Consider the following 14,840-nt stretch of genomic DNA (forward strand, 5'->3'; position numbering starts at 1 on the left):
GTGCAGGTATGTGGTTTTTCAAAAGCCTTTATTTTGCTTTTTTTCCAGATGATAAAATATGGTGTAATTAGCACTGATACCCTGATTGATGATTTACTTCACTGGAAAACCCTCTATGTTGCTGGACGTCTACAAAAACCGGTAACTTAGTCTGTTCAGTTATCTGTCTTGAAATGCAGGAAATTACAGGGCTGGATAATTATCAGTTGTACTTTTAACTTTAACTGTTAAGGATCTATAAGTCAGTACTGAACAAATAATCTGCCCTGATTTAGCGGTCTAGTCCTAGAGAGATAATCTCTCAGAAAGGAAGTGGAAATGTAGTCCTTAATGATATGTGAAAAAAACCCCTGTTATGTGAAAAAAACCCTAAAGGTAAGTATATTAATCACAGTTTTCTGCCTGTAATAAATCTTGAATAACTGGACTATATTAACTCAAAGTCCCTTTAAAGTTAAATGCAATATTTACCTTTTATAACAAATTATAGCAGTCACCAAGATTTAATCCAGTTAAATAATGAAAATCTTTAAAGATGAAAGCTGCTTTGCTGTGCAGTTACTGTCTAGTTCATTGTATTGTTAAAGTATCTATAATTGACCGAACCACGTGTTAAGCATGGTGATTTTTCTCCTCCATGTTTGTGTCATAAAAAATATGAGGTCTTTGCTTTCCCATGAGTGCCTGATTCGGTGTGCTTGCAGCAGATGGCAGCAGTGCTAAGTTAAAATTTCTTAAGAGAGGAGGGGAGAAGGAGAGGAGAACTCTGTTCAAGTCTTAGAACAGAAGTTATGCTTTTAACTAAAAATTTGGGGTGGAAGTTTGAATAGATTATCTTGGTGCTACTGGCTTTTCTCTGTCTCCAGGGACATATTATAGTATGATAAAGGTTGGAACAGCTGTTATCTTTATACAGAATGAAACTTAATACATTGAGAAAAATAACTGAAGGAAGAATTCTGAATTTCACATTAATGATGAATACTGAATACTTATTTTCAGTGTAACTGCATTTGCTGCTGCTTTGATTTATTTTAGGATTTTTCATATTAGTATATACAAATTGTGCTTCGTATCTTTTAGTTAAATTCAGTGGGAGTGCATACTGGCACAAGATGGCAGAATTTGGTATTTTGTTTGGTTGCTAACAAAGCAGTGGAGATATTGCATATGTGTTTAATAGATAAAAGAAGAAATCAGTCCAGATTATTTTCACAAAGCTCACAGGAATTTGCACTGAGTAAAGACTTCAGGACTTAAACTAGAATTGGAGCATAAGATTACTTGGTGAATGTTTAAACGGTCTCTTCCTGTAGAATCTATAAAATCACTAACTAGGATTCTGAATGTTATACCATGTTGACCAAAAATGACCAAATAACTAGATCTAGATCTGTTGCACGCATTTCAAATGTCTGCTGGTTCTGGCTTCACAACTGATTTGATGTTTTGACACAGATGTTGTAAGTGGTAGTGATAGAAAGCTTTTTCTACCTCCCTAAAAATGTACAATAAGCTGCTTTTGGAGGGGACACAGGGTTAGGTTTGTTTTCTTATACACTGTAATCTCTTATATACCGTTTGCCATTTGTGCTAGTTCTGGATGCAGTTGGCTGAAGCCAGATTAATATTGTTTAACAGTTTGTTTGGGAATTTCCTCCTCACTCTCGTATAGAGGAGGAAGAGCCCAGCGCCTTTCTGGTGTTCCATTACAAAGCTGTCGCTCTGTGAGTGAAAGCTATCCAAGCTATTCTAGCACATGAGCTAAAACATTTGCTCTGGCTTGAAAATCTTGGCTTAATTTTCACTGGAGGTTTTGTTTGTTATAAACTGGTTGCCTTGACCAAGTAATCTTTCCAGAATCTTTGGCAGAATAGATGGAGTTTGGAATTGCCACTTAGAAATGCTAACTTTTCTTCCCAGGCTTCTTTGTTTGTGTTAAAAGTTTATTGGCTTTTCATTCCATGTGAAGCTTATAATGCTGATCAGCTAAATACCCATTTAACTGTATTGAAAGATTGAATAAACTTAGTTGTAATTTCTCCATAACTGACAGGTTTCCTGGAAAAAAAAAAAAAGCTGCAGTACCTAAAAAGTAAAATAATTAAGTACAAGTGACACATAATTGGTTTTTGGAGGAAGAAGATCTTAGAAAGCATCTAAGGTATTACTGAATTTCTGTTAAACACAGAGTGTAAGTAATTGCTTTAGTATAGCCAGCTGTATTTACTGTTGTCCTGGAGAAACTATTAAGAGAAGGAAGCATTTAATAAATTGAAGTGAGGTGAGAGAGAGAGGAGGATGAATAGTGTATAGAAATATCTTGTACATTTTAGAGGGGTCTTGGAAGGTTTAATTTTTTAGTATTATAATAATTCCCATGAAGGAGTGACAGAGCACATATTTGTTTACAGAATTTTTCCATTGTCCAAATCATTTTTTGAAAGAGAATGGAAAAATCCTCTTGTCGTGATATTTACAGAGTGTGGATGTGGCTAAATGGCAAACTGGAATAGTGCTTTTGACACCTTTCATTCTATAATGAGATTTTCTTTGCGTATGTTGTTTGTCTGTAAGTATCTTTGTGTACACGTGCCTGCCGTTTCTTGTGTATGAATTTCCTAGCAGCGAAGGTAGTACATTTCCTACTTTAAACTGTTGTGATGACTGAGGGTCATGCTTATTTATAAAATTGAATATATCCCTCATTTAAAATACTTAATGGTTTTAAAGTCTCAAGTGTAGTGTTAACTGAATTATCTGTAAACTGTAAAACCAGAATAACTTGGCTTCTTCTTTCCCCCTTATGTGATATGGTACAGTGACTAGTTCTGATCCTAAGTTCTCTGTACTGTGAAAAGGCCTTCCTTAGCTTTGGTCGTCTTTCCGATTTACCCCAAGAATCAACATTCATCCTTGTCATACCTCGGTGATACTATTGCATTCTGTCTTCCTGGTAGACTTCTAGCTACCTGAACTGTTTAAAATTTGTTCATAAATGGCGTCACTACTGCAGTGTTTCATGCATTTAAATTTTGAAGCCTAGCATATTATTTCCCTTTGAAAAAAAATCTGGTTTATGTTAGGGAGTATGTTTAGCAAAGGAGGAGATTATTCCTTTTACTTCACTAAAGCAAGTCCGTGGTCTTCCATGGGAGGAGGAATAGCATGTCTGCTGAGTTTCATGTTTTAAAAAGCTGTAACTGTGGTGTTCTTAAAACATGTCCATAACTCGGTGTTATTTCCAGGGCTAGCCTAAGGTATAAGCAGTTTGTGTGGCTGCTTGGGGTGCCACAGACTTCTCTCTTCTGTCTTTCCTTAGAGTTTCCCTGTAGCAGCAAGTTATGAAAGTACATATAAGTGAATTAGTTGATGAGATTTTAAATATTAGTTATCTTCATGACCAGCCTGTCTTGTTTATTGGATCTTATCTGAGCAAGTCTGTATGCATTCAGTAAACTTCTGTGGTTTTCAAGGAAATAAAATTTACTCTGGGGCCCTGGCAGATGAATGTATTGTATTTTAATGTGTTTTATTATTGGCTTTCATTTTAATGCTAAAAAGATATAAAGTAATTTGCAGAAGTTAGGAGGAATTCTGAAATGTTCACTTGTATAGTGAACTCTTTATTTTTAAAATGAAAATCAAAGAAGGGAAAACATCCTTCAAAAATCCACTCTGGGCCAATTCCAGACTATTGTATAGATGTGATGTTAGGCAAACCCACGCTTTAATGCGGAATGATTGAAACAGGCAGCTTATATACTGTTGCATTCCCCACCATATCAAAATGAGATATTGTTCTAGTTTTATCCCTCTTAAAGATTTCACCTTAATTAAAAACTACGTTCTGAATATAGTGTTGGCCAGCCATGACATCGCTTTGTCGATGTCCTTTCTATAAGAAGAATTTTGTGTAGCAGATATGTCTGATTCTCTTACTTTCTTTACTGAATCTGAGTTCGGGGTTGGTTTTTTAGTGGTTTTTTTTTTTTGCCTTCATTAATAGAGTATTTACATCCCTAAAGGAAAATACTTACTTGAAAGTATACCTTAGCTGTTTCAGGTTATATTTGGGGGCAGAATTTCAAGTAATACTGCAACTCATTGTGTGTGAATGGGCTTTTGGGGAGTAAAAGCAAGTTGGATACATTTGTTCATAACTGCTAGTGGGTTTGCATTTTAAGGTATTCTAGAGTAAACAAGTATTAAGAAGCTACCCTCTATAAGCAAGACAGTATTGCTTAATGAGAACACTGGAAAAAGACAGAAACTCACAACAGGCAGGTATTCTTGGGAGAGTTGTTTCTGAAAGAGCATAGTTGGCCATCTTGTAAACCAGGCTGACTTAATCTATCTAATATTCTATAATAATATGTTTCTTTATTCAGTTCTTACTGAAGATCTGCTTTTTATTCCAGTATATTTCCATATCCTAGGTGACTGGATTCTGTAGTTGGTCTTGAACAGTTTGAATGTTTCCTAAAAAATAAACTTCTCTTTGTGGCACGTAGAAGCACTCGGCTTTAGTGATCTGTTCTGCATGTATATATGAAGTTCCTATTGCGTTCACATTCTGCTCACACAAAGTGCAAAATAAAGCCCTGCTTCTTCTAGGAGGACAACTAATGTCTAAGAAACTACTTGAAGCATATGATAGAGGAGTCCTCCATTAAAAAAAATAGAATGAAGATGAATAGGAAAACTTACCTCTTTTTCTGGTATTCCATTGTCTTTCAGTGTGACAGTGGTCTTTTTTTCTTATTGCATAATCAAATATGAAGTATTTCTGTTAATGCATTCATATTTACTGTTTTGATTAATCCTAAATTCATGAATATGAAAAAGTGAATAGCTCTTCAGAGATTAGTTAATGGCTGTTGCTTATAGCAATTCCAAACGTGTTTGTAAAAGCAGCCTGTTGTAGCAGGCTGTTAATTCTTAAAAAAGATGTTCCTCTCTCTCCCACTGTGTAAACAAAAGGGGACACTCTCGTCTGTATTGTACCATAATAATAGGATCTAATCTTAAATAAATTCTTTATTTATTTTTCATGTTGGTTTGAGTAACATTTCTAGCTCCATCTTCAGTAGCACTTTCCTGAAGTCTTGCTTCCAATGACTCTGCTTTTTCAGGTGAAGATACTGACCCAGAATGAGAATAGCAAGCTGCAAGCTGCTCTTGTTAGCAATCTGAAGAGTGCAGTCACAGCAGCCTTTCTCATGTTACCAGAAAGTTTCTCTGAAGAAGACCTCTATATGCAGATTGCAGGACTCTCCTATTCTGGTTAGTATGTGGTGTCTGAAGTCTTTGCGGAGAAAAGCTGTAGTTGGAGCTGTTGTACCACAGTAGGAAGTCTAATGTATAATAAGTCATCTGCTGTCTTGCTTTGGGCCTACACTGTTGCATGCTCCAATAACTATATTTTACTGCTGTGTTTTATATAACAGCTTGGAAAGACCAATTGTGCTTATTCATAGGAAATAGGTATAGGTACATAAGCAAAACTTCTTATACCTGCTTGATTTGTGAACAGCTAAGTATGGGTGATTGAATATGGTGAAATAATGTGTGTGGGGGGTTCTGTTTGTATGGATTGTATTTTGGTTTTAATGGTTCAAAACCTTGGAAAAAAATTTTTCTTTTCACTCTCAGTGTAATGTTGATTCATCTGATAGTCTGACCCATGCTTTGTTATTTCTTACTTTTTGAATGTGCTGTGTTTAAGGTTCTTATTTAGTTAACTTAAAGATTCAGATTATGATTCTTCAATGTACATTTAACACTAACCTCCTGGTTGGTGTGTGTTGACTTTTTTTTTGGTAAGAGAATTTCCTCCTTTCTTTATTTATGAAATTGGTATGGAAAAAATTTTAAGAAATTACTCCAAATGACTCTTCAATACAAGTTTTAATTGTTACAATTTAATTCAGCATTGTTCTTTAAATGTTGATATCCTTAATGAAATCAGTACGAACAAGTTTGGTTGGAGTTGTACTTTACACAGCACTTTCTTTGCTCATGTAGAAATGCAAGTTTGGCTTTAAAAAAAAAAAAAAAGCACAGTTAGGCAGGTAGGGTTTATAAGCTGCAGCTTGGTTCTACTGAGGAGTGTTACTGTCCTTTACGTAGTACTTCTCTGGTTGGTTTAGATTGCAATTTGTTCAGCTTTTCCTTAGCAGTTTTTTCTGAGTTGTTATCTCTTTGAAAGCAACAGTAAAGTAAAGAGGCTACTGACAGTGGGATGGCTAAGGGTTGCTAACCAGGGATGTTTGCTACAGGGCTGCATACCTGCCCACCTGAAGCCTGTCCAGGAATGTCGTTAGATTCTTGGTGAGCACTAGTGACCAAGATACTTTTTTTTATATGTCCTTTGAAACACGGCAATTAACCGAAAAAGTGGGAGATAGTTACCGTGCTGCAAGATGTTGAAATTGGCTCCGCTGTGTGAACAAAGCTAAAGCAATAAGACTTCCAGTTGAAAATGTTCAAGGAAGAAGCTGTCAGTGACATGTTTGTGGATATTTTATTTTGCTGCCATTTTGCTAAGTCTTACACTTTTCAGAAGGTATACTAGTAGACAAAACTGATTTTATGTGTTACTCTAATCAGTCTCCTTGGAGACTGCTGAAAAGAGTTGTTCATGCTTAGTTTGGAAAATGTTTTATCTTTTTTTTTTTTTTAAATGCATTTTTTTGAGACCAGTGAGTCAGTACCACTTATATGGGAAGTGTTCGTTTTGCAGTTTGGCATAAATTGAAATAAACTAAGTAATGGTAGCCACCTTGCGACAACATTTATCTCCTGAATGTGGGAAGTGGGAAAATGAATTGATTCAGGATTTTGTTTGTTCATATGTGCTGCACTGAGCCTCTAACTCCTCGTTGGTAACCCTGGAAGTGACCAGGGTAGTACCTAATAGAGGTAGATAAATGCTCTGTTACAGACTGACTGTCTTTTCACTTACTCTCTTTGAAGCTTTTCAGTTGTGTATCATAAAAGAAAGTGTAAAGGTCAGTAATGTAACAGTGGTGTTCAAAGGAGTTGCTTTTTGAAACTACTAACAGAATATGTGGCTAAGAGGAAAAGGTAAGATCACAGTTTCACCATGACTGCCATTAGCTATACTTCAGGTACTGCCCTTGAAGTGCAGAGACAATGCAAATTTTCTTTCAGTATTGGAAAATTGAAGGTTATTTGTTTCTGAATACAAAGTATTGGGGCTGGTCAATCTGTTTAGTAATCTCTTGAAACTGATGTATGGTTGCAAAGAATATAACTGTGTTATTGCACTTTTGAGGCTGAGCTTGACAGCTGGAATTTTTTTTGTTGTCCGAGTGAAAATGTGGACACATGGGTTGATGACATTACAGCATATCAGAGGCCACATAACAATTCTGAATCTTATTTTCTGTGCTTGAAAGTATTTGAGTAGTATTTTTTGACTATTAGAAGGTGAACCTTATTGTAGATTATATAGGCATTGGCAGAATTGGAGAATAAAGTTTTAGATGACAGCTTTGTACTATGTTGGTTTCTGTTATATTCTCCTTTGAGTTTTCAGTTTTTTCCTAATGAATTAACTGTTTCTTTTCTTGACTAGGTGATTTCAGAATGGTAATAGGAGAAGACAGATCGAAAGTGCAGAACATAGTGAAACCTAATGTTCCCCATTTTCAGAAGCTGTACAGTAACATATTACAGGACTGCCCTCAAGTGGTATATAAGCACCATCTGGGAAGGCTAGAGGCAAGTGTTCTTCTTCAAAACATTTTTAAAACAAGCAAGTGGAAGTGCTTTATTTCATTGACAGGAGGCAAGAATTATGCCATACACTAAGGCGAGCAGTTTTAGTCAGTGTACTTGCTATTTGTTACGTTTCTCCTGTTTAGTTAATTCTGCAACCAGAAGACTTGCCTTAAATACCAGTCTCTGCGTATGTAATAACTACTGTTCATTTTCTTTGAGTATGGGCACAGAACTAGAGCCCTAGCAAGGGAACAAGAGAAGATAATTTTAAAACATGTGTTCTAATGACTACCATATGGAAACAACAGTCTAGGAAGTGATGAATAAACATATGGTTTGTGTTAAAAAGATTAGGCCGTAACTTAGAGGTGCAACTTTCTGCGATCAAAAACTGCATCTCACAAAAAAACCCTAGAGTGCTAGTTTATGAAGATCAGTTGACTAAACCCAAATGAAATTCCGGCATTATCTTTAAATACCCATACTAAAACAAATTTTCCCTAGTATTTGGGAAACAGGTATCCAAAATGACCAATATCTTGAATTCCATCTTTCTGGCATAAGTGTAACCCTGCAATTAGGGGAGAGGTGCCACAGTCAGGGGTCCAATAGCAATTTTTCCTCTTGCAGTATGCATGTCCGCGTGTGCATATTCAAGTGTTATATACATTTCAGCATGAAGTTACAAATAGCATGGGTTGTTTCATGGACATGGGTATCTCTTTATCCTCAAGTCACCTTGGTAATTATCTCACAAATGCCTCCTTTTAGGATGTGTCTTTGTTAGAAACTGAAGTACAGGTATAGGCAAGCTTGAGTACAGTAAACAATTTTACTGTAACAGTCTGGAGTACAGCGTAGGCGAATCTGTATTATACTGCAGCTGTCTCCATGTTTTCTTATTAATGTGCTTTTGAACAGTTTAGTGGAAGAAGTATTTAAATGAATTTTGAAAAGAATCAGTAATGCTTTCTCCAAGAAAATGGCTAGTTAGACTAATACTCCCTGTTTTGTTACCTTTAAACAAATCCTGGTAGCATACTACAAATATGTTGTTGGATAATAAATCTGTCCGTAATTCCATAATAGTCATCAAGGCTGTTGATTAAATGCCATCATTTTACTGTTGATTTTGAGCAAAGTGCTTTAATAATGTATTGCTCACACCTTGGTCTGGTTATTGGCAGTTATTCCACAGATAGAAGAGGATAACTGCTATCAGGAGTGCTCTTTAATGCAGAATAGAAACTCCTTCTCCAAGTATACGTCTTCAGAGTTACAGAGAAAATTCTTTCTTCAAAAACAATTGAAGGCAGACACTAGTTCTTATAGTTCTGGTTCAGGCGTGGATTCCTCCCACATAATGTTAAGAGCCTTGCTCATTGTCGGCTCCCTCTGTAGTCAGTGGGTGACTCATCTGGATATCATTTTCTCCCCATTGACTAAAGGGAGTGTGTAGGGCAACTAGACTCCTGTCTGATGTCTCCATGAACTGTCTAAAAAGTTGTGTGGGAGGCATCGAGCTCTTCATATTTTCCTCCAGTTTTGGAGAGATCTGCTCCATTATACATTTTTCAGTATTTGTGCTTACATTTTGTATAAATGTGTACATTTGTATAAATGTGCACGTTGGTATCATTGTATTCAAAAAAGGGTCATTGAATTTCTGATGTAGATTGGAAAATGTGGAATGAATGTTTCCTTCAAATTATACAAACCAGATGTGGTTTGAGTTTAAAGCAGAGAAAATGTTTTTCAAACTGACTTGAAATGTATGTGCATATAGTTTGATTATGTTCAGGCAGAAGAAACTGAGCTAAGTGGTCTTTTGGGAACTTTTTTTTTTTCATTGTAGTGTACTTATGTTTCCAAAGGAAATTGGATAGAGCAGAAATGATACAGTTTCGATGAAAAGTTGCTTGCAGAGGCAGCAAGATCATGTGTGTACATTAGTCTTCCCTTGGATAAGAATTAACATCCTTGCATTGAGTTACTCTTCAGGTTCAGAACTGAGATACTGCATTTCCCAGTGCTTGGGAAGTTTTCATTAGCATTGTCAATGACTTTTACAAGTGAAATGGATCATGTTCTTTGAGATACTTATCAGAGGTCAAAGATAGCTTCTTTGAAAAGAGAACTGACTTTATTAACACTGAATGTTTTTACTGTTTTATTTTTTATAACGTTCAGATCGATAAAAGTCCAGAAGGTCAATTTACACAACTAATGGCTTTGCCAAGGACTCTGCAACAAAAGATAACTTCTCTGGTAGACCCTCCTGGAAAAAACAGAGACGTGGAAGAAATTTTACTGCAAGTTGCCCATGATCCTGACTGCGGATTTGTGGTGCATCAAGGTAGGCCTAGATCAGTGTCTGTAATCTCCTTTAAGACATGATAGATAGACAGATTTATTGTACATCTTCTTCTAGTTTAGAAGGATGATTTAGAGAGAAGGAAGAAGAAAACAAGAGGTTAGTCTTGAGATCCATTCCTAAAAGCATGGTTTTGGATTTGTTTGGTTGCAGCCAGGTTCTCTGAAATAGTAGTAAATAGCATTCCTACTGATATAAAAACATACGTTTTGTTTTGGATTGTGAAAGAAGTAGTCTTTAGGAATTAGTGTGGCCTACTTAGACCATCTAACTCTGTTTGGGATTCTTACACCTTCAGGATTTCACTGGCTGGCATAACTTCATCTAAATACTAAGCTATATATCTTACCATACATTGCAATGCTAAGTTAATTCTCTAGCTTGCTGGCATTACCTTTCCCAGTTTTCGTAGTTAGTACGGATACGTGAACTCTGGCAGAGAACTCGGGCTTTGAGGAAAAAGATTGAGGTGTTTCTGATCATCACAGATAGCTTCTCGAGGCAAGATAATGTTGTATGAGCAAGTTAAAGCTTATGCTGCAGATATCAATGTTTTATTCTGCAGAAAAATGAAAACATTTAGTACTTGAAGAGTCCTTTACATCTTAGTTCCGGGTGGCCAATTTTGCAAGCTCCTTGAGCACAGCAAAAACTCCCTAGATGCCTGAGAGCCACTAGACGCTAGCCAACTGCTGAGGGAGCTCTTCCACTGATTTCTGTTTGGGGAAATAAAGTTCCTGAGAGTTGCAGTTCTCCATGGACAGTATAGGATGAATTGCACCTGGACATCAAGGTGTCCAGCTTCTTTCATGTGAGTCTATGGCAGCTTCTATGCCACTGTGCCTGGACTGCAATGGTAATGTGATAATAGCTGCATCTGCAGTGGTTGTGAGCTGCGTATAGTTTTAGAGCTCCGAGTTGTCCATCCTGAGCTAACTATCCTTGTGGTTGTATTTATGTAGGGTATTGCAGGCATGGCTGTGACTGTGGACTGTGCACAGTGGTGCAGCAGTTCAGTATCAAAATACTGGATAGATCTAGGCTTCTCAAGCCAAGCAGTTTATAATCTTGGGAGAACAAATCAAAACCCCTCTTTCACTTTTTGCAGCCAAAAGATTTTTTTCCTAATTCAAGAATCTGGGTAAAGGACAGGACAAGCCATTTAGTAATCCTACAAGACAAAGCTGATTACTCAAGTTGAATTGCACTGTCCCTAGGTATTATACTAGCTCAACATGATGTGTTCCCTTCCCCTCCCCTCCCCTACTCCCCCAAATTATTTTCCGATGGAATGTTGTTTTCCCTAAGCTTTGTTCTTCATTATACAAATGGCTTTCAAAGAAGGATTTAAAAATAGTATTTGAAATAATATTCTACATTCTGGTTAATGCAGAAGAATAACTCAGTTTGGAAGACTAACTCTGGGGCTGCTGCACTTCTACATTTTTAAGTATTTAGAAATGTACGGTAGTTTTGTTCTGCACATATCAGTATGCTTTTATATATATATATGTTAGAACAGATAAAACTTAATACTTTTGGAAAAAAGTTTTAATGTTTTATTTACTATTCCATTAATACCTAAGAACCACTGGACAATGAGAACTGAATGCGCCACAGTGCAAAGTGGTAAACAAGCCTTATCTCCAAAAGCTGATAACTTAAAGCCAGACAAACAGTGCACAATATAGGCATCTCTACTTGATCAGAGAAGCGCAAAATCCAGATTTCATACTGAAGTAAACAATGAGTATAATTTGTTCTGCTCTAGAAAGTTAATATGCCAGCACTTAAATGAAACAACTCTGAATCCTTTGTGACTAATCATCGTAGTAGAGAAATAATGGGAACACTAAATGAATTAATTTGATTAATTTCTACTGGTTGTTACCTGTTTTAATATTGATTTCGGGGGTTTTTTTTGTATGTTACATATAAAATAATTTAAAATAGCTTAGAGAATATTTTCAATTAGTATGACAAAGCAGAACAGAAACAAACTTTCTCAGCTCAAGTGTATGTTTTACTTTCAGGCTGGCTTGATTGTATAACTGGAAAAATATTTAACTTTTTGTGTATGTTGGAGGATAAAAAAAAATTCCCACAAAACTGCTAAGATGGGTAACATCTGTGTGCTTTTCTATCTGCAGGCATTTCGGGAATTGTGAGATCTTCCAGTATAGTGCAGAGTGCTAAAACCATACTAACAGCTGGTAAGAATGTGTGCGATTTCTATCAACATAGGCCTTCTGATTTTACAAAGTAAAAATTACAGGGCCCCAAGAGTTTCAAGAATAAACTTTTTGGGTGTCTGATTGAAAATAAAAGTAATATTTAAAGCAGAAGCTTTATATAACTATTGAGAAATTGTAAAATGCCAAAAGGAATTGGAGTCTATATGACTCTTTAAACAAACAAACAAAAACCCCCAACAACCCAAAAGTAACAAAAAACCAACTTCTGACTTCAATTTCATTTTATATGTGGGCCAGATTTGGGTGATGTGCACTAGTTCTGCTCCCTTTGTATTAAAATGGAAAAAATTACTTCATAATTCACTCTGGCTTTCTACATGTGAGTGGATCCCTAAATGATCAGTACATAGTATTGGTGTGTTATGTAGACTATAAGGTTATTTCATCATAAAATAAAGGAGGGGATGAGTTTTGAGGGAGAGAACTTTGACAGGATCTGATGTGTTTGTCAGGCTCAGAAGACAGGTGTATATTTGAAGACATCATGTATTCCAAACTGAGCCTATACTTGGTGAGCATTGGATATTACTGTAACTCTCATACTTCAAAATTAATTACTTTAGAAAAAGAGTTGAGTATTAAAAAGCCAATGTGAGAGAAGGTGTAGAAGGGGAAAAAAAGGACTTATGGAGAAACATGGGAAAACTAGGGATGCTTTTCAGCTACCGAAGTCTTCCTAACTGAATGAAAGTTACTGCCAGTTACATAGCTGGAGCTTCATCCTGTTTTCTGAGTTCTGGAATAAATCTAATTTTAAGGTGGCCTGATTTTTACATTTTAAAAAGCTGAAAGCACTGCAGCTTGATTTAAAAGAAAGGCTTAAGACCTGAGCCTTCATTTACTTAAAACTCTGTTCAGGCGATAGTCTTAATTCCTTCAAAGTGAAAAATCCTTGCTGCTTGCATGAAGTTGCTCAAATAATTTTCTGAACTCATTCATACCTATTCATAATTCTTCCACAAAAGCAATTGTATACAAATGATGCCATTACTGGTTTTAACAGCAGCTGTATAGTTTCCTACTGAGCAATCCCTGTCCAGACTTCTATGGCTGCTGTTCCCTTCCTGTTGAGTATTAAAGTTGGTGGCTCCATGTTATACTTCCTACCTCCTTGTAAAGAAACACAGGTTGCAGTGTTCAGGACTGTTAGTGGTCTGCTGAGTAAAATAAGCAGAAACAGTTGTACTTTTTATATGCTTCTGTTAATAGTCTAGGTCTATTAACTGGAAGAAGTCTGACAAAACTATTGCCTAACTTTGTTTAGCAGCTGGAGGAGACTAAGAACTCCATCCGAGAAAAGCAAATTTTTGTTTTATTTGAGTTAGGCATATTGCAGGTATTAGTTTCTAATGTAAGGTTTCCAACCAAATAGGTGGCATTTTTCTTCTAGGGTTTGTTGTGAAAACTACCTGCTAGTGGTCAAGACTTCTTGTATTGTAACACGCCTCTTACAGAAATATCAGCTTGTAACCTGTCCGTTTCTAAATCCACAGAGAGTAGATTTTGTAGAGCAAAATAACTGGAGGGGAAGGGTCAAAGACAGCGTTATCATGTTGAATTCAGTGTTTGTGAAAGTTAGCAGCCTGACTGATCCATGGAGCAAAGCTGTTTGTGTGTAACTGCAAGAGTATGAATAAAAATAGTTAAGCTTTGTCAGATTATTTATGCTCCCCTTCTGATAGACAGAACATCACCTCTGGGAGTTGTTAGCTCCTTTTGTGTGCCATCCAGTAAATGACTTGCAGCCTATATTGTTACTAGGACTTTTGGGGGGTCCTAATGCATCTTTTAGTAGGACTTGTAATTTTTACTGTGTTTTCGGCTTTGTGCAGCTGAAACTGGGTATTTGTGAAATGCCTTTTCTTTCCTTTGTCTTAACTGCTTTTTGGTTTATATATAGTAGCTTTTTTTTTTTCCTTTAAAGCAAACTCTAGTTGTGTTCTAACCAGCGAGTTACATAAAGTAACACTTATATCTAAACATGTCTTTTCTACTAGTGCTTTTAGTGTTGAAAATGCCTTTTTTTTTTTTTTTTTTTTCCTGTTTGATTCAGGTAGAGCAAAGCAATTGTGATCCATTGCCTCAAACACAAGCTGAATTTGAGCAAGGAGGCTTGGGAGAGTTTAGTTTTCTTGCTTTTAGCATAATTTAGTTCGTTTTATTTTAACTGTATTTATGCACTTCTGCCAGAATCCAGCCAAAACCATTAGCAACAGAATTCAGGATTGATCTTTTGGGGTTATTCACAGATTATGTGCTGAGGGTGTAATGAGTTAGATTTGGAAAAAGACCGTTTCTGGCATTTCCGAACCTCTGAATGTTGTTTAATGAATGCAAAGCTTGCCTGTAGAGCTAACCTTCCTGAGCATTGCTGTGCAGGCCATCCTGGCTGGAGAGAGGGAGTCCTGCAGCTCCAGTTAGGATCAGGAGCACACAATGAGCGTTGCCTCACTGGCTGATGC

The 14,840-nt window shown here is 36.4% G+C and overlaps 1 protein-coding gene across 6 annotated transcripts in view; it reads left to right on the plus strand.

Moving 5' to 3' along the window:
- Positions 1-14,840, plus strand: part of TAMM41 (TAM41 mitochondrial translocator assembly and maintenance homolog) — a 34,221-nt gene that overhangs the window by 3,826 nt on the left and 15,555 nt on the right. For all 6 annotated transcript variants that reach the window (XR_012777514.1, XM_075514443.1, XM_075514446.1 and 3 more), the window contains exons 3-7: positions 49-141; positions 5,136-5,286; positions 7,604-7,749; positions 9,940-10,105; positions 12,274-12,336. Coding sequence is in view for 5 of the 6 variants with exons in the window: in XM_075514443.1 (XP_075370558.1) it covers positions 49-141; positions 5,136-5,286; positions 7,604-7,749; positions 9,940-10,105; positions 12,274-12,336 (619 nt within the window). In the remaining variant the exon portion in view is untranslated. The remainder of the gene's footprint in view (positions 1-48; positions 142-5,135; positions 5,287-7,603; positions 7,750-9,939; positions 10,106-12,273; positions 12,337-14,840) is intronic.

The sequence above is a fragment of the Mycteria americana genome, chromosome 11 (genome assembly GCF_035582795.1).
Source record: "Mycteria americana isolate JAX WOST 10 ecotype Jacksonville Zoo and Gardens chromosome 11, USCA_MyAme_1.0, whole genome shotgun sequence".
Classification (NCBI taxonomy): Eukaryota; Metazoa; Chordata; class Aves; order Ciconiiformes; family Ciconiidae; genus Mycteria; species Mycteria americana.